The sequence below is a fragment of the Pteronotus mesoamericanus genome, unplaced genomic scaffold (assembly GCF_021234165.1).
Source record: "Pteronotus mesoamericanus isolate MK-2021 breed Mesoamerican mustached bat unplaced genomic scaffold, CSHL_Meso_final contig_263, whole genome shotgun sequence".
Classification (NCBI taxonomy): Eukaryota; Metazoa; Chordata; class Mammalia; order Chiroptera; family Mormoopidae; genus Pteronotus; species Pteronotus mesoamericanus.
Window position 1 is genome coordinate 1,391,021 of NW_026555112.1, and position 24,251 is coordinate 1,415,271.

Below are 24,251 nucleotides of genomic sequence, written 5' to 3' on the forward strand. Positions count from 1 at the left end.
TTAAATTTCTACTGTTAGATGTGAAGATATCTGTTTATTATTTTTTTAATTCAATTTGTAATACTGTTTTCACAAATCTCATGAGTAGAAGATATCTCAAACATGAAAGAATGCTCATAGCATAGTTTGTGAATGCAAAGAACTGGAAATAAGTAAATTGTGACATGTTCATAAACTAGACTAAACAATAGTCAAAATTAGTGATTAGTATTGAGTTAAAAAAAGGAAACTGCTAATACATACAATAGGATACATTTTTATAAACTTAAAAAAACATGCTAAGTTAATGTATTTTGAAAGGAGAGATACGCGCATGGTAAAGTTAAAAAGGAAAGCAAGCCTTTGTCATTACATACAGGCCACTTTCAGAGAGTCAGGGAGTTTCTGAGGGCTGGAGAGTTCCAAATAGCTGATTTGAGAGATGGGGACATAGAGGAGTCCTGCTTTGCTGAGGCAAGTAAAAGAGTAAATCTTAATCATATAACTCCTTTCTCAGACAGTCTTGAAATAGTCACTGTAAAGGAATAACGTGGAATGGTTATTAGGGAGGCGAACTTGATAAAATGGAAAGAACAGGGGCTTTGGAGTCCAACAGACCTTGGTTGAGACTTTGACTTTCCCATTTAATAGCTATATTTTATTACCTTGCTTTCTCTTCCTCCTTCCCTCCATCATAAAGCTATACTTGATCAGTTGTTCAGTGTGTAGTGTTATCATCTTTATTATCATTGTTAAAAATCTGTAGGGGATGGTGCTGAAATACATTTGTAGAATCCAGAACAAACAAGGCACTTGTGAATTTCAGAAGGTGCCCTGTTCTTTGGTTACAGTCTAAGCTGTGTATGTCTCCCCTATAAAAATTAGTGTGAAAATAGCCAACATTGCCTGTAATTATTATTTTTAAATAATAGGTTTATTGACATATAATTCACAGACCATAAATCTTACCCATTTAAAGTATTTTTAATGGTTTTTAGTGTTTGGGTGGTTTTTAATATATAATCATAGAGTTGTGCATCCATCAACACTATCTAATTCCAGAATATTTTCATTACCAAAAATAAACCTAGTACTAGTTAGCAATCACTCCCCATTCTACGCCTGTAGATTCTGGAGCTACTAATTTATTTTCTTCATGCATTTGCCCATTCTGGATATTTCATATAAATGGAATAATACAATTTGTAATCTTTTGTCTCTGGCTTTTTTCACTTAGTATTGTTATTTTCAAGATTTCACGCATGTTGTATCAGTACTTCATTCCTTTTTATTGCTGAAGAATAATCAGTTATGAATAGGTACCACATCGTCTGTCCATTCATCAATTGGTAGACATTTAGATTGTTTCTACCTTTTGGCTGTTATGAAAGAATGCTGCTGTCAACATTTGTGTACACAGTTTTGGGTGGATATATGTTTTCATTTTCTTAGTTATGCCTTGGTGTGGAATTGATGGGTTATACAGTAACTCTCTCTAAACATTTGGAGCGTCTGTCAAACTGTTTCCAAAGTGGCTGTACCATTTTATATTCTCACCAGCAATGTGTGAGGTTCCAATTTCTTCATATTCTTCCTGATACTTGTTATTGGCCAGCTTTTTTAAAATAGCCATTCTACTGGGTGTAAAATGTTATCTCATTGTGGTTTTCATTTGCATTTCCCTTTCCTAATGACTAATGATGTTGAGCATCTTTTCATGTGCTTATTCACCATTTGTGTATCTTACTTGGAGCACTTCCTATTCAAACTCATTTTAAAATTTGGGTTGTCTTTTTTGTTGAGTAGTAAAAGAGTTCTTTATACTATATTCTGAATACAAGTCCCTTATCAGACATAAGCTTTACAAATATTTTTTTCCCATTCTGTGGGTTGTCTTTTCACTTGATTGTGTCTTCCCCTCAATAAACCCCCCAGCTTTATCGAGTTAAAATTGATGTATAACATCGTGTAAGTTTAAGGTGTACAATGTATTAATTTCACTTACATATTGCAAAGCGATTACCACCATTTCCTCAGCTAACACCTGCATTATGTCATGTACCTAACATTTCTTTTCTTCTTTTTTAAATATTTTATTTATTTTAAGAGATAGGGGAAGGGAAGGGAAAGAGAGGGAGAGAAACATCAGTGTGTGGTTGCCTCTTGCGCACCCCCACTGGGGACCTGGCCCGCACCCAGGCATGTGCCCTCATTGAGAATGGAACTGGTGACCCTTTGGTTCACAGACTGGCGCCCAGTCCACTGAGCCGCACCAGCCAGGGTTTGTTTTCTTTCTTTCTCTCCTCCTTTCTTTCCTCCTTTCTTTCCTTCTTCCTTCTTTCCTTACTTCCTTCCCTCCTTCCTTCCTTCCTTCCTTCCTTCCTTCCTTCGTTCCTTCGTTCGTTCCTTCCTTCTTTCCTTCTTTCTTTTTTTGGTGAGAACATTTAAGATTGCCTTGCTTAGTATCTTTCAGGTATTATATGTAGTATTATTAACTGTAATCACTATGCTGTACATTAGCTCCTTAGAACTGGTGGTTAAATCCTTTGACAAACAAAAATTTTAAAATTTTGATGAAGTCCAGTTTATCTATTTTTTCCTTTGTCATTTGTGATTTTGGTGTCATATTGAAGAAACTATTGCTTAATCAAAGGTCAAGAAGATTTACTCCTGTTTCTCCTAAGAATTCTATGGTTTTAAGTCTATGATATATTTTGAGTTAATTTTGTATCTGGTGTGAGATAGAGTTCCAGCTTCTATTATTGTACATGTGGATATCCAGTTGTCCCAGCACCATTTATTGAAAATACTACTTCTTCCCTTCATTGATATTTTTTTTGGCACTCTTTCAAAAACTATTTTATTGTAACTGCAAAGGTTTTATTTTGGGGCTTTCAGTAGTGTTTCATTGGTATGTGTGTCTGTCCTTATGCCAGTATTATAGTACCTTCATTACTGAACTTTGTAGTAAACTTTGAAATCAGGAAGTATGAGTGCTTCAGACTGTTCTTTCTCAAGATTATTTTATCACCTATATGTCTCTTTTCTAAAATCCTCACCCTAGAATGTGTTTATTGACTTTAGAGAGGGATGGAGAGAGAAATGAGAGACAGGGACACGGACGGACACACACACACACACACACACACACACACCCACACACACCCACACACACCCACACACACCCACACACACACACACACACCCCGCCCCCCCCGCAATGTGAGAGAGAGACATCAATTGCTTGCCTCCCGCATGTTCCCCAACCATGGAATAAACCCACAACCTAGGTATGTGCCCTGACCAGGGATTGAACCGGCAGCCTTTTGGTGTATGGGACAATGCTCCATCAAATGAGCCAACCAGCCAGGGCTGTATAGATTTTATTAGCTATCATTTTTGCTCGCAAAGATCTAGATTTAATGATTAATGTGAATATGAGACACTCAATATGATACATCTTTACAAAAATAAGATTTATTGAGTCATAAGTAACATGAAAAGTAAGTTATACAAGTAACCTAAACAAATTTTAACATATGCGATCTGTCTGGAGAAAGTCCAGCCATTGTTAATATAACGAGAATAGTTTGCAGCACATTCATGTCACCTGGCAGACAAGGAGAGTGGACTGGAATGAGCATGCGTGAACCAAGGATGACTTCACTGTACTTAGTGGGGGTGGTAGACACCGTTGAATGAGCATGTGTACTGTGTGGCCATCACATTCAAAACGACTGAGTAAGTAGAGCAACAAATGTGCATCACATTTTGCATTAAGCTTGAACATTCCTCTGAGGAAACTATTGGGGTCATTCAGAAGGCCGCAACTATGGGCAGATGGTGATTGGCAGCTTCATCACAACATATACCCGCTTGTGTATCACGTCTTTTGCAGAGTTTTTTTGGGAAACATCAAATACCCTGGGGACTCAGCCTTACTACAGCCCAGATTTGGCACCCTGAGACTTCTGGCTTTTCACAGAAGTAAAATCACCTTTGAAAGGAAAGAGATTTCAGACTGTCAATGAGATTCAGAAAAATAAGATGGGGCAGCTGATGGCAATTGGGAGAACTGTATGAGGTCCCAAGGTGCCTACTCTGAACGGGGCTGAGAGATCATTGTCCTTTGTACAATGTTTCTTGTATTTTCAATAAATGTCTCTATTTTTCATGTTGCATGGCTGGATACTTTCTGGGCAGACTTTGTATATACGTGTTAGGAGTTCCTTGAGTCTATAAGTTGATACTGGGTGGTAGAGGAAGTCTGGAACAGAGGTAAAATTTCATCTAGGTTTAAAAGAATTGAAGGATCAACCACTGAGTGCCTAACTAGATGAACAAGAAATTGATCTCTTTCTTATCCTCTCTCTCTCTCAAATCAGTTTAAAAGTTTTTAAAAGAACAGAAGGAAAGTAGATTGGTAGAGGGGAAGGGCTAAAACTTTTCCAGGTCAAGAGAGAGTTCTCTGTAGGAGTAGTACTGTCCCATTTCCAGCCAGGGGACTTTGGGAAATGTGTGGTCATTTTGCATGGACCTGGTGTTCAGGACAGCTACTGGCTTTTAGTGGTTAGGGGCTGGGGATGCTGAAGTCCTTCAGTATGAGGTAAGGAATTGTTCTTCCTCCAATCCCAGTATCTCCCTCATTGATATATACTGAGAAGGAAGTAGATTTAGTTGTACATGGAGGAAAATAGTGTTTATGAATAGTGTTTGTAAGCAATTACTGGTTTTCTTGTTTGTTTTTTGCCATTGTAGAGGCTGAATTGGGAAACATGCATGTAGTTAGGTAGAGTGGAATATAGCAACAGAACAACTTAGGACCTGGTGCAGGAATTTATAGTTGATCAATATGGATGATCTTGATTATTAACATTTTTTTTTTTTGTCTTATAGTTTGCTTTGCTTTTTTTTTCTCTTAGAACGAGCCTCTGACCCCAGGTTATCATGGATTCCCAGCACGGGACAGCCAGGTTTGTATCTGCTATTTATAACTCAGATGATAGGTATATGTGTGTGTGTTCGTTTTATCTTAGGATGCTGTAATAGAAAGCATCTTTTGAAATTATTTATTTTAGAGACTGATATGGTTAATTTCAGCAATGAATTTATATTTAGAGATAGGAATAAAGTATATAGGATGGAGCAAAAGTAAGTTTACAGTTGTGAGTACATGAAACAATTTATTCTTATATTATTATTTATTACTGTATTATTTTCCATATGAACAACTGTAAACCTGCTTTTGCCCCACCTTGTACTTCTTAATCTTAAAAATAGTGTAATCACCTTATTGAAATTGTGGATATTGTAGGGGGAAAACTACTCAAGTACAATCATAATTGCCTTTTTTTTCCTTCTCTAGGCTATACAATAATTTTAAACCAGGTTTTCTTGATGCCTCACAATTCTAAGTGCTGCACTTGTCTCTTTGTTCTGTCACTTTGCCCCTGCTTGCACAGATTTTTTGAGTCCTGCAATAATCTCCAACAAGAAAATTCCATTCTCTTCCCTGGGGGAATTCAGCCTTATGGTTTTAATCAGGGAAGCCTTGCTTGAGAGGGGGAAGTTTCTGCTGTCTTTCTTTGTGAGATAGGAAGGACGACTGGAAAAAGCCCAGGCCCTGTTGTGGTTTAGAGCAGAACTGCATCCTACGAGACATCCTCTGTGTGGTTTAGGTGAGTGCATAAAATGCCTTCCCTGCCTTTTGCTATGTGACGCTTTGAGCAGATGAGGCTGAAGCAGAGCTAGGGTAGAAGAATAGGTAAGGCTGCTTCAGAGAGAGGGTGTCGCTTAAGACACCAAGCCTCTGAATTTACCTTCCTCTGTTTGGGGATATTGACATTCTTCAGGAGAAGGGTAGTTCCTAGAAATATCTTTGAATGCTTATCTGACATTCCTTATAAAGTTGTCAAAAAAAAAAAAAAAAGTGCCACCATTTTTAGACTTGTCCAAGGGATATGTGTCATCAGAGTGCTAAACCAAAATTGACGTAGTTCCCTTTTGAAGAAATTAATTGAATCTCATCAAAGCCCATGAAGCTGATTTTTAAAACTAGGATGGCCCCATAATCAATAGTCATCTCTTTGGGGGGCTCCCAGATTTGAGAATATTTGCCCAATTCTTGCACTTTTGGTGCTGGGTTGGCATCAGAATGGCCCTAGGTCAGGTATGGAGCAAAAGGAAGAGAAAACGTGTTGTTCATCTCTGTGTTCATCTCCCTGTGGGATCATCACCACTGGAATTTAAGATCATCTCTGTGAAAGTTTTTGGTGAAAGATATGGTCATTTACCCCAAATCTGAAGAGAAATATCTAGGATTTTTTCTTTCTTTATTTCTGCTACGGGTTTGCCTTAGAGGTTCTGTAAGCTGTGAAATTTATGCCCTTTGATAATAGTTCTGTATCCTGTCCATACATCAGAAAAATATTGTTGCCTAGACATCTGGCCCTCAAGACTGATCGAGTTAGGTCTAAGATTGGGCTTTTTCATTCAAATACTGCTGTCAAGGTCTGTGGGCCGCTTTCAAGGAGTGATGTTCTGTTTCTGTACTTTTTACCTGTGACCCTTAAAGTATTAGGGATCACGGTCCATCTCGAAACCTGTTTTGTGTACTAATACAAGTATCTGATTATCTGTGAAGTATTGCTTATTTTGCATATAGGAAAGTAAAACTAATTGAAGTATGGGAATAGACATACTGAGTTTCAAAGAATCTAAAGGGTACTGTATTGTATAATGCTGTGCTCTTCCTGTGGGGATTACTGATCAATAAGGAGCCAAACTTGCGGAATTAAGAGGAATTTGTTAAAGCACAAAAAGTAGAGTGTTTGCTTGGAACTACTTTATTTTTCCTTTCTTTTGCAGCAGGGGGCCACCTGGGTAACCTGAACATTCATTACTCATAGTATCTCTCCTGTAGGCCTGTGCAGACCCTTAGCTATAGTTTAAAGCTGCTCGTTTACTTTGGTGCACGTTCTGATGGTGACAGGTTTATTTCAGTTTATTTTCCTGGGCTTTATTTTGTTCTGTGGCAGAATCTTTGAATTCGAGATCTTAGTAGTGCAAATAGGCAAATATTGAATAACTACTTGTTGTATTTGATGAATACAGAATCCAAATGAGTACTACTAATTAATGCGCCTAACCTTGTGAACTCTCACTTTGTGCTCTGAGATTTGGGAGGGATTTATCAGTGTGAAACACTGGTCACTGAGCGGCCTGAGCTGGGCAGACACTGAACTTGCGCTCTTTACATCTCCCCAGAGTGGTCGTCTCAGCGACTCCAGGAACTGGGGAGTGGGGTAAGGGTGAATTTTAATTGTGTTCTTATTTGCATTTTAAGAATTCTTTTGCTGTTCCTTTCTAATCAGGCAGGATTTTTATCAGCATCTACTGGTGATTTTAAAAGAGATAAAAATTACAGTTTTTTTGATTAGTGCAGAGCACTTGCATCAGTATTTTCTCATCTCATCTTCATGCCCATCTTTTGAAGTAGATTAAGCAAATAGTCATTTTGGAAAGATCCACACAGAGATTAAAATGATTTATCCAAGGTAACAATACAAATTAGTAGCTGAATAAGAACTAAAATTTGTTTTCTGTTTGTTCAGGGTCCTGTCTCCTGTCCTGGGAATTACAGCTCACCCAGGAAAAAAGGTGGTCATGTGCACGTGTGCCTGCTCACTCAGTTTCACTTGAGTTCCCACTTGGGGGCTTCATAGGCCCTTAGAAGCTCCACTGTAGATCCAGGAGTCTATGACCCTTGGTTACAGATGATTATAGCCGAGTCCCTCAGCATGAAGTAAACTAACATTTCACTGTTTTACTGACCCTTTTCATTCTGTTATGAAGTCCCTGGCAACACATTTGAATTAAAAACCTGGGAAGGATTGGAGGGAAAAATGGTACCACTACCTTGCAGAGGTTTTGCTTTGTTGTGCAAGGTCACCTTAGCCTTCTTTCCCAACCAGTTAACAAACTTTATGGGATGACAGTCCATTGCTTTTATAAAGCACTCTAAACACTTCACTGTGCTTCCTAATATGGTCTCTTTATGAAAGTGGAGAAGACAAACATTGTTCCAGATTTTCGGAGATGACAATCAGCTCAGAAGGTTGAATATTTTATCTAAGGCTATGTAGGATTTTAGGTCGATGATGTGACGTAGTGGTTTAGATTCCTAACTGACTGCTTCTTTGTGATTTATGTGTATGTGAGTTCTCAACTGTTGATTAAGGCTGGAATATTTTGTGGGTTTGTAATATATTTTAAATGAGAGAATATTTCTGTTCATTAGCTCCAGAGTTTTTATATAGGAGGGGTTTAGGACCAGCAATCTGATTAGGCTTAGTTTGGCATAGCAGGCTTACTGTTTTTACTAGCATTGTTTGTTTATTTGCGATCATTTTCAGGGGGCTACTGGATTGTATGGTGGCAATCCTAAAGCCAGGCCCTTGCCACCTCTTGGTGCCACAACTTTTTGTCTGATGTAATTAGTGTGACCTTATAATTTGTCATTCAAGTTGGGGCACTTTTGAGAATGAAAAGGGATGCTGCTATTAAAACAGTCCTAGGTAAACAGGGTGAATGGGATATATGGTCACTTTAGCTATAAAGAAAGAAATACAGTGAACCTGCTCTTAACTAAAGTGACCGGGGTTCTGGATTATGGCGCAGCGCCTATCACTGCAGGAATGCAACGTTGGCGCTCACACCGGAGGTGAGAGGTGATAGCTCGGACTCTTGGTTGGGTTCAGGTGTTGAGTTGGCTATGGAAATGGGAATATTATTAAATTATATTTAATAAAAATGAACAGTTGTAAAGTACTTTATTGTTTATAACGTATGCTTTCTTGTATAATCAGTTTTGATCTTCACAGTAGCTCTGCCGGGTAGGTTGGAGTTTTTTACCCGTATTTTTAGATAAGATAAGAAAACCAAAGCAGAGATTTTTAAATGAATTTTCCAGTGTCACATATAGCAAGTGGTAGAATTGGACTTGAACCTCAAATTTTCAGCCTCCATGTCTTGTATTTCCCTTTTGTGTTCTGCCTGTGTTTACTCTTTGAACTGGGGTGTTCTCTTGCTCGTGTGTCAAGACATTATGGAATCTTTGGAGAACATGGCAGCCTAAAAAGCCTTCCTGTGACTTGGAGTTCCCTTAAATAACTTATTTCTGTCAGGTTTTCTTTCTTTCTTGTAAAATACCTTATGGCCCACAATTTATCTTTTTGTATTTTAAATATAAAGAAACATTAATGTCATGATGTCAAGCTCTTTATCTGATCTTTGAAAGGGTAAGTCAATGGCTCCTTAAAAATTTTCCCCTTCAATTTTCTAAAATTTTGTTGAGAAGCCACAGTATGAACATGTTTAGATGATTCATAGTAACGAAGTGGGAATATCTGAGGAGATGTTTAAGTTGACAGATATTACTTAAAATGATTAGAGATTTAAGTTCAGAGTGGCACCCTTTTATTTTAGAGGATAGATTTAAAATGACAAGGGATGTTTTTTTTTCCCAAAGTATTTTCTTCTCAAGAATTTTTGTTACTTTTTCTAACTGGTTCTCCACTTTATCCCTGGAAAGGACTTTATTTTAGTCTAATTTTTTGTAAATGAAATCTCAGGGATTTTAGTTATTTTGATTGAGAGCTATGGACAATAGCAAATACATTTTCTTTTATACTCATTTGGTTTGGTGGCAAAGAAATAATGGCTCGTTTTCTTCCCTTGGGGAGAATTAGAATGAGACATAGTGAGGGTGTTCAAGTTTTTCTTAATCTAAAACAAGACAGCAACCACTAGTAAGCAATACCACCGCGAGTCATTGTGCACATGCATACACATTTGTGTGAATATAACTTAAAATTAGTCTTACCAAGTAATACTTATTTTTACTGTGCTCTAAGCACTGATATTTTCTATTCTATTTCATTCCATTAAAAAAAATTGTTGGTGTGACCAACGATCGATTGACCAAAATTGATTTTCTTCATTGCAGTGTGTAGTTTTGCAAAAAAAAAGTCTAATATTGTTGTCCTTAAAAATATAGCCTTAAAGAAGCCTCATACTCTTTAGCAGTCGCTTCCCTACTCTCTATCCGCACCCCTTCATCCCAGCCCTCAGCAACTACTAATCTTTCATTCTCTGTAAATTTGCCTATTCTGGATATTTTATATACATGGAATCATATAATATCTGGTCTTTTGTGACTGGCTTCTTTCACTCAGCATAGTGTTTTCAAGGTTCCTCATGTTGTAGCATGAGTCAGTACTTCATTCTTTTTGCAGAATATTATCCCATGATACAGGTCGGTGGAGGAGCATTCTTAGGGGGCCTGCTCCCTACCTCTGGAGTTCTAGCTCCTATGGCTCTTATAATTGGCTTCAGTCTCATTGGCCCTTCTTTTCGTTCTTGAATTCATCAAACCTGATCCTCAGCTTTAGGCCAGTGGGGTCACGGTCTCCTCCACCTCCAGATTTGCAGTGACCTTCACCCAGATCCCTACCTCCTCCTTATATGGGTCACAGGTACAAAGTTTACTCCTTACAGGAAGCCGTCTCTGACTGTACCACACTACAGTTATCCACATACATAACATGACTGTCAGCTCTATCTCCTTCAAATTTTTTTTTTTTTTTTTTTTTAAGATTTTACTTATTTTAGGGAGAGGGGAAAGGAGGGAGAAAGAAAAGGAGGAAACAGTCATTTGAATCCAGTGTCTACCTGGGAGAGGGGGTGAAATAAAATTTCTCATTCAACAAATAAGTTTTAGCTGGAATCGATATTAAACACAGCAAATGATAAATTTATTGCTAGACAGTCTTAAGGTTGCATTTGGGGGGAGGAGCTCCTAATATTCATTCTTCACAGCAGCCAGAATGTTGTATTTAAAAATGTAAAATAGATCACGTCATTTCCCTTGCTTAAAACTTAAAAAAAAAAAAAGATTTTATTTATTTATTTTTAGAGAGTGGGGAAGGGAGGGAGAAAGAGAGGGAGAGAAACATCAATGTGTGGTTTTCTCTTGAGGATCCCCTACTGGGGACCTGGCCCGCAACCCAGGTATGTGCCCTGACTGGGAGTAGAACCCGCGACCCTTTGGTTCGCAGGCCAGCAGTAAATCCACTGAGCCACACCAGCCAGGGCTCAAATTTCTAATTATTATCTGAAATTATCTAATGCGGGTACTTTATTGTCTGTCTCTCCCAGTAAGGTAGAAGTTCTGTATGAGCTGTGATTTAGCTTAGAACAGAGCCTGGTGTGTAGGAGAAGAGAAATATTTGTTGAATGAATGAATGAATATTGTCCTCAATTTACTGCTAATAAGTCTTTGAAGGTTTTAAGCAGATGCCCTGGCTGGTGTGGCCCGGTGGGTTGAGTGCTGGCCTGTGAACCAAAGGGGTCACCAGTTTGATATCCAGTCAGGGCACATGCCTGGGTTGCGGACCAGGTCCCCAGTGTGGGGCACGTGAGAGGCAACCACACACGGATGTTTCTGTCCCTCTCTTTCTCCTTTTCCCCTCTCTCTAAAAATAAATAAAATCTTTTATTTTTTAATAAAGGTTTTAAGCTGGGAAATGACATGATCTATTTTATATTTTTAAATACAACATTCTGGCTGCTGTGAAGAAGCTCCTCCCTCCAAATGCAACCTTAGACTGTCTAGTAATAAATTTATCTTTTGCTGTGTTTAATATCGATTCCAGCTAGAATTTATTTGTTGAATGAGAAATTTTATTTCACCTCCTCCCCCAGCTGGACACTGGATTCAAATGACTGCTTCAGAAGCAAAATGTTTCCTACCCTTTTTGTATTTTACTGGTCCCCCTTGAACTAAAAATATTTATGTTTCGCTTTTACATTACAGAAAGTATGAAACCCCTCTTTTCTTTTTCCTACTAGATTGTCTAGAACCCCACTTTCAGTCTTCCTGCCACGTTTTATTCAAGTGATTGCCTCTCTCCAGTGCCTCACAGCAGTGGTTGACGTCCTTCCTGGTGTTGCCTTCTGCCCTCTAGTGGATGAAAGGCTGGGAAATGTATCTGTGTCCTCGAGCACTTTCCTCAAACCATGTCATCAGCTCAGGCTTGCAATTGTATTCTGCAGATAGTTTATAAGCTTTTCCCCTCCTGGGAAAGCCCATTTTATTTCTTCTAGTGCTTGCTGCGCTGTATTTAAATGACATGCTTATTCCGCTATTTCTCGATTTATCCATTTAAGACACGATCCTTTGGCTTTCTGCTGTTGATGGTGAGAAATGAAGTTTTACAGAGATTCTCTTCTTTGAAATAAGGACATCTTTCTTTTTTTGTTAGATGAGAGTTCATTGTTGATTTATGACTGCATAATAATTACATTATGACTGTGTAAATATTTTTATAGTTGAACCATATTATTACATTCCCTTCCTTATATACTTTTTGTTCCCCCTGGAGTTATTAAAAATATACATAAATATATAGGGAAAACTAATTACTTTTTTAAAAGGCACTATATGAATTTCATACCATAAAATGCCCTCTTGTCTGTGGACTTACTCAGTGATTTTGTTAAATGGGTAAAGTTGTGCCACCATCTCTAGAGCCCAGCTGAGAGCATTTCCATCCCCCGCCCCCAATTCTGAATTCTTTTGCTGTCAGACTCTCCTTTCACTCCAGCCCTAAGCAACTGCTGATCTGCTTTCTGACTCCACAAAATTGTCTTTTCTAGACATTTCATGTGAATGGAATCATATAATACATATGTAGTCTTGTGTATGACTTCTTTCATTTAGCATGATGTTTCTGAGGTTTTTCCATGTTTTAAGTATCACTGTATCATTACTCTTTATTGCTGAATAGTATTGCATTGTGTGGATGTACCACATTTTATCAATCTGTTTACCAGCTGATAAATATATGGGTTGTTTCCAGTTTGGCTGGAATACAATTATAATAAATATATGGATTATTTCCAGTTTGACTGGAATAATGCTGTTATGAACATTTGCATACACAGTCTGTGTGGGCATGTTTTAATTTCACTTGGGTAGATTTCTAGGATTAGAATTGCTGCGGTTTATGGTAAGCTCATGCTTAACTTTTTTTTTTTTAAATCCTCACTTGATAATATTGTTAGTGATTTTTAGAGAGAAAGGAAAGGAGGGGAGTGGAAAGAGAGGAGAGAAATGTGAGAGAGAAACATCAATTGGATGCCTTTTTTGGAGTACAGGACAACGCTTCAACCAACTGTGCCACCCGGCTAGGGCAGCTCATGCTTAACTTTTTAAGAAATGGCCAAACTGTTTTCCAAAGTGGCTTGCTTTTATCAACCTTTTTGATTGTAGTGAGTGTGTAGTGGTATCTCATTGTGGTTTTAATTTTTCATTTTCCTAATGATTAACAATTAGGAGTACCTTTTCATATGCTTATTGGTAGTCATTTATATGTCTTCTTTGTTGAGACATCTGTTCAAGTCTTTTCTGCACTTTTCTTTTGTTTGTCCTCTGATTATTGAGGTGTGTTTTTTAGATACAGGTGCTTTGTCAGATTTGCAGTTCATAAATATTTTTTCTCAGTTACCAGGTTTTGCAAGACAAAAATCTTCTCTCTTTGCCCCAATAAAACAAAACAGAACTATTTGCTAAGTTTGGGTAAGCTCTGCAGAACTATCATATGAAAGAGACTTAAAGCAGGCATTGACTATTTCTGTTCAGGGCTAGTGTTTGCTCCACGGAAGATGGGCAGGTTTGTAGTGACTGTCTTTGGCTGACATGCCTTCTCCAGGTAGTTAGTGACTGGCATGCTTGGGCAAGAAAGCTCTTCATGTAGTCAAGACAAATTATGCTGCTTTTGCACGTCACAAGGGATGTGGTTATGGTAGAGGATCAGCCAGGTTTCCTGGCTATAAGACACTGTAGCTTCTATTTAAGACTTAGGGACACATCTCTGTAGATACTTCCATACCACACCCACATACCCACCCACCCACCCCTGGCCTTTGGGTATAAATATCAGCTCTGCCATCGCAGACTCTATGACTTTAGGCAAGTTTTTACTTCTCTCAGCCTTAGTCTCTTCATCCATAACAATAGGAATAGTATATACTCTGAAAGGTTGTTGTAGGATTAAAGATACCATGTAATTTCCGGTCATGTAATAGGATCAACAAATAATTTTTCTCATTTATTTTATAGAAGGGAGCCCTTTGGGGAGCTTTGTAAGGAAACAATTAGTTCTTTTTTATTTTTACTGTTCAATTACAGTTATCCACATTACCCCCCCGCATTAAGAAAACAATTAGTTCTCACATTCTCTTTCTATTTCCTTGTTCTCTTTTTGATTCTTAGTTATTTACCACCTGAAATGACTTATTTGATTTGAAATTTCTGCACCAGGAACATAGCTTTGCCATACTTTCAAGAAAAATCTGTCAGTGTGAGGGAAATGGAATATGTGTAAGTTTATTTACCTAATTCATTACAGGTCTTGGTAGTGCCAATAGAAAGCATCATTTTTGAGACCTTTGTGACTTTAACAGAATCGGGTCCAAAGTGAGTGGGAAGGTCAAGGTCTCTCCAAATTTATCCAGCTCATTGTTACCTTCTTTGCATATTTCTTCCTGTTCCGTTTGTCTCCTCACAGTCCTTCCACATCTGTCTTGGATATTTATTTCTTCCTAGTGCCTTTTGCTGGAAATGTTTTTCCTTTTCTCAGCAGAATTCTAAGCATCCCTGGCCACAATTTAACCTCCTTTATGAAATGTTTCCTAATTGCCTCCAACCATTTGAACTCATTTAATACGTTTGTCCATAGAGTGAGCATTTCCATAAAGTTCAGGTCAAGTGAGTTTGGGAAATATTGTTAATGATTTCCACATGAGCAAATTATTTAATTTCTCTAAGGCTCTGTTTTCTTATCTGTGAAAGTGAGGATAATAGTACTTACTTTTGTAAGGTGGTTGTAAGGATTAAATTTTTAAAAAATTGCTAGGTCAGGAGTGACTTACTGGTTGATGCTCTTATGTACTAATCTCTGCCTTTAGCTTTACAGGTCATCTAGAAAGTCGTGTCTGGGCCCAAGTTTCCTTTTTCCTTTAAGAGCTCTTTTGGCTCTAATGGGTTTGTTGTTGAGGTTCTTGGGAGTGCCATGCTTCATTGCGGAAATGAAAGGTGCCTTGATCACTTGACTTCTTACCTCTGGGTCTAGCAGGGCTGCCGTGGACCTGTGGATGATGAGTGGCTTCAGCCAGGAGCATGGAAGTAGGTTTGGCTTTTCTTCTCTCCTCTCTCCTCAGTACCTGGTTTCTTTGACATGTCCTACCTCTTATGTCACAGTTTGATGTCTTCCCCATCTGTGCCTCGTTCTCCTCAGTTTAGGGTTGTGGTTTTTGGTTGTCAGAACAGTCTGTATTCAACTCTTGACCCATTTGCTTAAGTGTTTTGTAAATGGGATGGATCATAACTTCACTGTTTAGCTTTCTACTAGATTGACCTAAAACTGACCTAAAACTTAATATAGGCAATTGGTTTATATTATGAGAGGTTTTACTGTGGCCATCAAAAAGAGTTATCTGGCCAAGGTTTATTAATCACTGGGACTATTTACAAAGGGAAATGATAGAATTTCCTTTATTGGCAATTTCCAAAATTAGGAGCTTTATCTGTCTAGAATTGCTTAGGGCAGCAAGTAGTTAGTAGGCTGTGTTCTTGCTGAAGTGCTTAGTACCAGCAAACAGCAGACAGTCTTCTCATTAAACAGCCCTGACTTCCATTTTGTGTTTACTTCTAAGAAGCTCGATATATCTCCTCAACCCTCCTTTCTTCTACAGAAAGCCATCTAAATCATTCGACATAAATCTGAGTCATTCAACAGATGATTTAGAATGAAACCAACTAGTTAAGTAAAAGATAAGTCAAAAGGTCTCATAGTTGGCAGACAGTAATGTGTTTCAGTTATAGACTAAATATTTTTTATTAGTAGTATTAGCTGTATACCATTATACTGAGCCGATTTAGGGTTGGCTTAGAGAGGCAGGCGGATACAGCAGATGACTTAAGGTTTATGTTAGAAAATTTGGTGCCACTGGAAAATAATTTCAGCAAATTATATGATATACATTTAAACAAAGGCACAGCTCTGATCTCACTGGGGTCTCATTACTTGGTTTAGCTTTTATCTGCTGAAAGCTCTTTAATGGATATTCTAGGCTTCCCATGATCTAATCCCAGTCTTTCCCTTCTGTGTCATATAAGGTACTCTGTGTTCTTGCCACATGGGGCAGGGCAGTTTAGCTTTGAAATCAGATAGGGATTTTAATCCTAATTTCTTTACTTAGGGTATTTTCCACATTTAACTACACCCCATCCTTTGAATTCCATTTTAAAACAATTTTTAAAAGAGATTTTACTTACTTATTTTCAGAGAGAGGGGAAGGGGGGGAGAGAGAGAGAGAGAGAGAGAGAGAGAGTCAGACAGACAGACAGACAGACATAGATAGGTTGCCTCTCACACGCCCTCAAGTGAGGACCTGGCCTGCAACCCAGGCATGTGCACTGACTAGGAATCAAACTGGTGACCTTTGGGTTCACAGGCTGGTGCTCAGTCCACTGAGCCACACCATCCAGGGCAGACCTCTATTTTAAATTCTACTTCCTATATGAAGCCTTTCCTGATGCACTTATATAACAATAGACACTTAGTGGCCGCTGAACTCCCAAGCACATTCTTCCTCCTCTGTACTGATACTTTATCACTGCCTGTTAGGTTAGGGTAGGCAGGTCTGATGACCCATGCAGTGTTCTGACAAGGAGGACACTATCATGCTTCATAGTCTTTCATACTTTGCACAGAGTAAATGCCCAGTAAGAATTTGGTAAAAGGATAAACTAAAAAGTAAACTTATTTTCAGCCTTCTTGAAATAGCCTACTCTGTTGGGATTTTTTCCCGTGGACAAAGGAAAAATAACTTTGTTTTGACTTTTGCTAGGTTTTTATTGCCTTTGCTTTTCCAGAATATGAAAAATTAATACCTGAGAAGATAGATATCTGATCTTCAGTAAGAGAGGGCCTCTTACAAGTTTAATGGGTTTGGTCAAGTGGATAGTAAATGTAAATCTGTTATTTTATGGAGCCAGAAAAGCTCTTAAAACACTCAATAAATATCCTTATTGAATGCGTAGAACTTTTCAGCAGGGGCCTGTGTTGCTCCTATTATTAGGGTCTTCCATTGTTGCTTTAGAGTGCTGTTAGCTTGTGGCTGTCACAAGCTTTTTGGTGTCACGTGGCTCACAGAATCCTCTCAGCTGGAGATGCTTCTAGCTTCTTAATTTTATTATTTTGTTATTGGTACAGGGAACTCATACATTAGTTCTAGTAGGTGTATCTTAATCTCAGAGTAACAAGTGGGGGAGTCCCGATGAAAAGAGAGCCAACATGAATTGAACACTGACTATGTGCCAAGCCCTGTATAAAGCATTTAGCTAGTAGTGTTTATTTCATCCTATTTGCAGGTGAGGAAACCAGTTCAAGGAGACTGAAGTCATTGCCCAAGCCTACATAGCTATTAATTGGGGAAGCTGGATTTTAAATCTAAATGTGTTAGATTTCAGAGTTTATTTTATTATCTTTTCAATAATTTTAAAAACTTACAATGTGACTGGTGTGGCTCAGAGGGTTGGGCATTGTCCTGCAGATCAAAGGGCCACCGGTTCGATTCCCAGTCAGGGCCCACGCGTGGGTTGTGGGCCAAGTCCCTGGTTCGCGCTGTGCAAGAGGCAACCAGTCGATGTTTCTCTCTCTTCCTTCCTTCCTCTCGCTCTAAAAATAAACAGTCTTTTAAAAAATAATTTTTTAATTTTTCAATTGCAGTTGACATACTATATTAGTTTCAGGTGTACAATGTAGTGATTAGATATTTATATAACTTACGAAGTCATCACCCTGACAGCATATATACAATATTATTACAGTATTGTAAGTATGGTGTATGTATGTTACTACAATATTATTGACTATAATTCCTATGCTGTACTTTATATCCCTGTGACTTTTTATAATTGGCAATTTGTATATTTTAATCTCTTCCCATTTTTCACCCATCCCTCCAACTTACCTCCCATCTGGCAACCATTAAGATTTCAAAGTTGATAATATTTCTACTGTGCACATGTCTTTTATTTATTTACTTTTAGTTCAGTGTTCATCCCCCCCCATATTTTTCTTGCATGTTTGATTTTTCGCTCGTCAACAACAAATATTATTTCCCTATTTTCTCCCCTCCCCAGTGCTTTACTGAGATGATAATTCTGTACTATATTTCTGTAATCCTGTGTAGTTTATATAACGCTTTCATATTCATTCTCATTTGATCTTGGTGAGACTGCAGTGTGGACTGTATGCTGGGGGTCAGAGTTCAGTCTCTGTTGGTAGATGAGGATATTAAGCTTTCCAGTTTTGTGAGAGGTTTGCCAAAGGTGGGTAATCAGTGGCTAGAGCTTAGCTTGTGGTTTTTTGGTTTTTTTTAAGGTTTTATTTATTTCAGAGAGAGGGGAAGGGAGTGGAAAAAGAGAGGGAGAGAAACATCAATGCACGTGTATGAGAGAGAGAGAGAGAGATCGGTTGCCTCTCGCACGCCCCAAGCTGGAAACCTGGCCTGCAGCCCAGGCACGTGCCCTGACTGGGAGTCGAACCCCATCACCTTACCTTTCATAGGCAGGCGTTGAATCCGCTGAGTCACACCAGCCAGGGATAGAGTTCAGCTTTTGTTTTGAGAAGGTACACTGACCACCAGACTACATTTTTTAACAGCAAATTCTGTTTTTCAAACAAATGATATGGACACAATATATTAAGAATACAAGTGGAGTGGTCCTAATAGAAAAGATGTGGAAGGCCTGGAGCCCCACCCTCCCACAAGGCCTCCCAGCTGACTGGAACAGCCACTGGGGAAGGATCGAAGAACTTCGGTATCGGACAGGTCTGGATTCAAATTCCCATTTGGGCCTGATAATTAACCTCTCTTATCTTTTAGGCTTGATTCCTTATAAAATGGGAGTGCTTTTATAGGATTGCTGATAAATAGTAACTAAAACACATGTCAAAGCCGAGCACAGTGCCCTCTGTTTCTCTGGAGGAGAGATTAGGTCGTCAGGTGATACCGGTCGTCCACGCACCCTGTGCAGGACTCCGGCTCAGTGGTGTGGGGAGCTCACTGCTGGGGCTGGGCCTCCGTGGAACTCACACCCAGTGCTGCACCTTGACCAAAGTTTCACGCATTACATTATCAATAGTTCAGAACAAGGATGGGCAAACATTTTCAGTAAAGGATCAGAGAGAAAAATATTTTAGGTTTTTTGGGTCATAGAGACTCTGGTGCAGCTACTCAGCTCACAGCTTTGTAAAGGAATGAGCATGGCTGTGTTGTAATAAAACTTTATTTGTAGGCACTGAATTTCATAAAAATTTTGCATGTCAGGAAATATTATGCTTCTTTTCATTCCCTTTCCCAGCCATTTAAAAATGTTAGCTTATAATCTGTATGGATTGTATAAAAAGAAGCCACAGGCTAGATTTGGCCATGCACCATAGTTTGCCAGCTCCTAATTTAAACATTGCTTGTTGATAACCAGTGTGGTGCAGACCCTGTGGAGATTAACTTAATTTAAAAATGATTGCTATTAAGGAAGTATTGATAGTAGGAAAGGCTTAATTTTCACCATAGAAAAGGGTAAGATTTTTTTCTCCCTCTCCTCTCAGGAATAGTTACATGTTGATTAGTTTCTCTACCCTCTATGAAGTGGTTAAAATGCAGTTATCCTTGCTTTGGTAATGACTAAATAAAAATGATTTCTAAGTAAAGACTGTATAATGTAATGGAAAGACCATGAGTCATGTGGGAGTCAGGAAACTTGCCTTGTCACTAATTCTGTGACTTTGTATGTCACTTTGCCTCTCTGGGTTCTTTTTATTTTCCCCCCTTCAGTTTCCTCATATAAGCAAGGAAGTTGGAGATGATAATATAAGAAGTCTTCGCCAGCTCTAAAATTTTCTCAGTGTACTTCTACTTGTCTGGAATGGCCTATTAAACAATTTTCATTTATAGAAACTGTCCTTACAGTATCTTTTTAAAATGCCAACAGGGTTTCACATTGCATTGGAGACTGTTTACAAAAGGATACCTATTTCTGAAGGGAAATGCAACAGGGATTTAAATTCCACACACCTTTACTATAAATGCTGGTCACTCCTTGTTCTGCCATCTTGAAGCAGTTAAACTGTTTGGAGATAAGCAGTGGACACAAAGGGAAGGGGACTAGGAAGACTGGAGGAGGAAGAGGTCTGTCCTGACTGTGTACGGGCTTAGGAAAATTTCATAACTGGAAACCTCTCCTCAAGTCTGAGTCACACTCAGGACTGTTGGCTCTCCTGGGACGGGAGGAGAAAAGGGAGGGAGCACTGGCACAAGTGGTTGTGTCTGTTTTTGTCAACAGAGGGCACCCAGAGCAAAGCAAGTGCTCCGCTGCGGCGCTCTGGCGGCTGCTCTTCCCCTGAGCCAGGGCACTGGGCAGTGTATTCACTGTCTCCTGCGTTCTGTTTTATCCACGTCCACATTCTCAGGTATTTTGTCCCATGTGGATGTCAGATATCTAAATGCAGTGCTGATAATTGTTACTTGCTTTCAACGTCAGTGGGAAATCAGTTCTCTCAGTGTCTTGGAGTAAATTATCCCATATTGTAAAGTCTGGGATCTTGGGTGAATGAGCAATGTTAGGCTCCATTTTAACTCGGTGTCCACTGAGTACGTATTTCTGAAATATTGTTCTGAAAGAGCACTTAATATGTACACAGCATATTGTAAGAAGACTTTCCTTTTATTACATAGAGCAGTGGTCCTCAAAGTGTAGTTTCCAGGCCAGAAGCATCAGCATCATCCTTGAACTTATGCAAATTCATGGTCTCCTCACCACGGACCCACTGAATCAGAAACGCTGGGGATGGGGACCAGCCATCTGTTTCAGCAGGCTCTCCAAGTGATTCTGATGCACAATCGAGTTGAGAACCACTGGAGAGAACAGGACATCGAGACTTAGTGAAGACAGTGTGCCAGATGTTCCGCTAGGATGTACATCTTCATCTGCATTTTCCAGATTAGAACACCAAGCTTAAAAGGTGTCAGTGACTGCCAAAGTCAAACATACAATAAGTGGTAGTGTAGAGATTTGAATCCTGGTCTTTTTGATTCCAGAGCCATGCTACAGTGTCTGCTAAGAAAATGATAAGAGGCATTGTATTATTCCAATTAATTGTTAGAAAAGATTTTATTTATTTTTAGAGAGATGAGAATGGAGGGAGAAAGAAAGGGAGAGAAACATCGCTGTGAGAGGGGAACATCTATCGGTTGCCTCTTGTAAGCGCCCCAACTGGGGACCAGACCTGCAACCCAGGCATGTGCCCTGACCAGGGAGGGATCAGACTGGCTACCTGTCGCTTTGCGGGATGATGCCCAGCCAGTTGAGCCACATTGGTCGGGGCTAAGTTCACTTTTTAAACATCCTTAAACTCTTAAATCAATATATGTTCATGAAAGAAAATTTAGAAAATGGCAGCAGACCAAAAGAATAAAATAAAAACTTCTTTATCTTTTTATTGTTTGTTGGTCTAATCTTGTCTCTGTGCAGCTGTATTTGCATATCACGCATTTTAAAATTTCTTATAAAATGTCATCACATTGTACACACTTGTAACATTGCTTCTAGCTCTTTCCCACTCCATTGTGAACATCTTTTCATGCCATTAACTATTTCTACAGCATCATTTTCATGGCTGCCTAGTATTCCATCATAAGATTCTGTCACAGTTCCTCCTGAAGTCCATCTTAAGTTGCTTTGACTCCACAGTAGGCTTTTAGGAGGAATGGGGTACTGAGTGCTGGGCTACTCCAGGGAAAGTTCTCTCAGGAGCTTTAAGTACCACAATTAAACTGGCGCCTACAGATCACAGTGGAGGGGGGAGCGTGGAGCTGGAGAGACAGTATTGAGCCTAACGTCCGAGGTTAAAGTGAGTCTAGAAACAAGGAAAACAGCTGAAGTAAAAACTCCAAAAGTATTAGGAATGGACTAGGGATGCGTGAGTAAGATGGGTTAAAACAAATAGAAGAATGATTATAAACAATTTGAAGGTGCCAGTGGCCTGTTTTTTTTTGCTACCTTTTGATATAGAGGCTGATCTGCTGGATGACCGTATGAAAAGACGGGGCATAAGGCTTTTATAAACAATGGTTGTTATTCAGTGAGTGCCTTCTGTGCGCCAGGCATCATAGTGATCATTTACATAGATTTCCCCGTTTAATTTTTAGAATAACCACATGCATTAGATGCACTAGGGAGCGTTTTCCCCATCTTACAGACGCGGAAACTGGATGAGACTTAAAGTCTCTTGGTCAAGCGCTTTGATTGGAACCCAGATTTGTTGAAACTTCCAGACCTGTGCTTTTATAGTATCGCTTATCTTCATTCTTTTTTTGTCATATGGCAGGTCATTAGTTTCCGCTGGGGGGTGGGAGGCGATTTTGCTGTCTCTTCAGGGACAGAGGGAAGCTGTGGGGGGAAGGAAGGATACTACAGTGAAGGCAGAGCGGGGGGATACTTTCAGGCCCAAGCAAAGCTGCCGCTCAGCCCAGTTACGTTGGGATGAGTGAAGCCCGAGCTGGAGACTGCAGGGGAGCAGGGGGCGGAAATAGCAAAACGAGTAGTTGATAGGAATGAGCAAGGGCAGGCCTTGGGGAAAAAGATGGCCAGAAGAGTCAGCTCTCTCTCATTAAACTTCCCTTTCTAAGGGAGGTTTTCATCCCTCTGAGGCATTTTCTATAGCTTTATTGAGATATAAGTTGATACCATGTAGTACCCCCCTTTAAAGTACACAGTTCACTCATTTGTGGTATACAGTTCACTGGCTTTTTAGTACGTCCACAGTTGTTGTGTTCACAGTTGTTCAGCCGTCACCACAACCAATTTTAGAACATTTTGATCACTGCAGAAAGAAACCACCTACCCCTTAGTCATCATTTTCCAATTCCTCTACTCTCTCTGACCCTCCGAGCCCTAGGCAACCACTAATGTACTTTTTGTGTCTGTAGATTTGCTTTTTCTGGATACTTCATGTAAATGGACTCAATATAATATGTGGCCCTTCATGTCTGACTTCTTTCATTGAGCAAGTGTTCTCAGGGTTCCTTCATGTTGTAGCACGCATCAGTACTTCGTCCTTTTTTATTGCTAAATAATATTCCATTACACGGACATATCATATCTTATTTTGGTGTTTGTTTTGGTTAGACAAAGGTAAAAGGAATGAATGAGGCAATAAGTAAGAATTCTTCTTCCATGACTTAAAATGGGCAGAATGGGCAACTATTGTGAAAAACAAACCTATCAGGCTCTCGAGGAACTGTAACTAAAGGCATAGATAGGTAAACAGGACACCCGGCATCTGCTGCTTATGGGGTGCTTGTAGGAAAGCGGCAGCTCCTCTGACCTGAACACGCGCAGCATTCAGGGAGCTCATTGTGTGAATCTTGTGTGTTGGCCAGTGCCGTTGCCCCCTACAATGCCTCATGTGGAACCAGAGAGGCCTTTGCTGATCTAATCTGGGTACATTTCCCTTGGTTACTGCAGCTCTGGGTCCCTAGAGCGTTCTCTCTAAAGAGCTGCCAATTTGTTGAGTGCTGGCAGTTGCAAGATTATTTCTGACTATACGATTTGTTCAGTGGAGATTACACCCATCTTTAAGGTCCTGACCCATTGGCCAGAAATAGCCACTGTCATTCCCGTATTTTTGGAGTGAATGCGCACTCTGGGGCCCTGGTGAGTCCTTCTCAGTGTAGTGCTGAGAGGGCTCCTTTAGCAGCGAATGATGTGCCCTTCCAGGTGCTAGGTCTTTGCTGTTGGCCCCATTGCTTTCTGGTGCTTTCTTTCTTGGTTTACTGCAAGGAACAGAGAGTTCTGACCTTCATAAAAAGAACAGTCTGGGCCTGGACTGTAAGCCCAAAACCTTTTAGTTTGTATTCCAGAAATGATGTGGCTGGCTTTGTCCGGTCCCCGAACTTTCATCTAGTTTGGAAAGTGAATTGTAATTACTTGTCTTACTACTCTGGCTCTCCTATGGCATGTCTGCCCTAACACTGAAACAAGAACAGGGTCGAGCACATCAGCTTGGCCTTCAGGTCCTAAGTCATTGAATGTCAGAGCTGGATTTCCTCACACCATCCTTGTTCTGCCGGTGGGGAAC

General features: G+C 39.5%; 1 protein-coding gene across 18 annotated transcripts in view; it reads left to right on the forward strand.

Annotated features, from left to right (window-relative positions):
- The window catches only part of RBFOX2 (RNA binding fox-1 homolog 2), a 255,507-nt gene that overhangs the window by 79,012 nt on the left and 152,244 nt on the right, over window positions 1-24,251 (forward strand). For all 18 annotated transcript variants that reach the window (XR_008529236.1, XM_054574535.1, XM_054574540.1 and 15 more), the window contains exon 2: window positions 4,902-4,952. Coding sequence is in view for 17 of the 18 variants with exons in the window: in XM_054574535.1 (XP_054430510.1) it covers window positions 4,902-4,952 (51 nt within the window). In the remaining variant the exon portion in view is untranslated. The remainder of the gene's footprint in view (window positions 1-4,901; window positions 4,953-24,251) is intronic.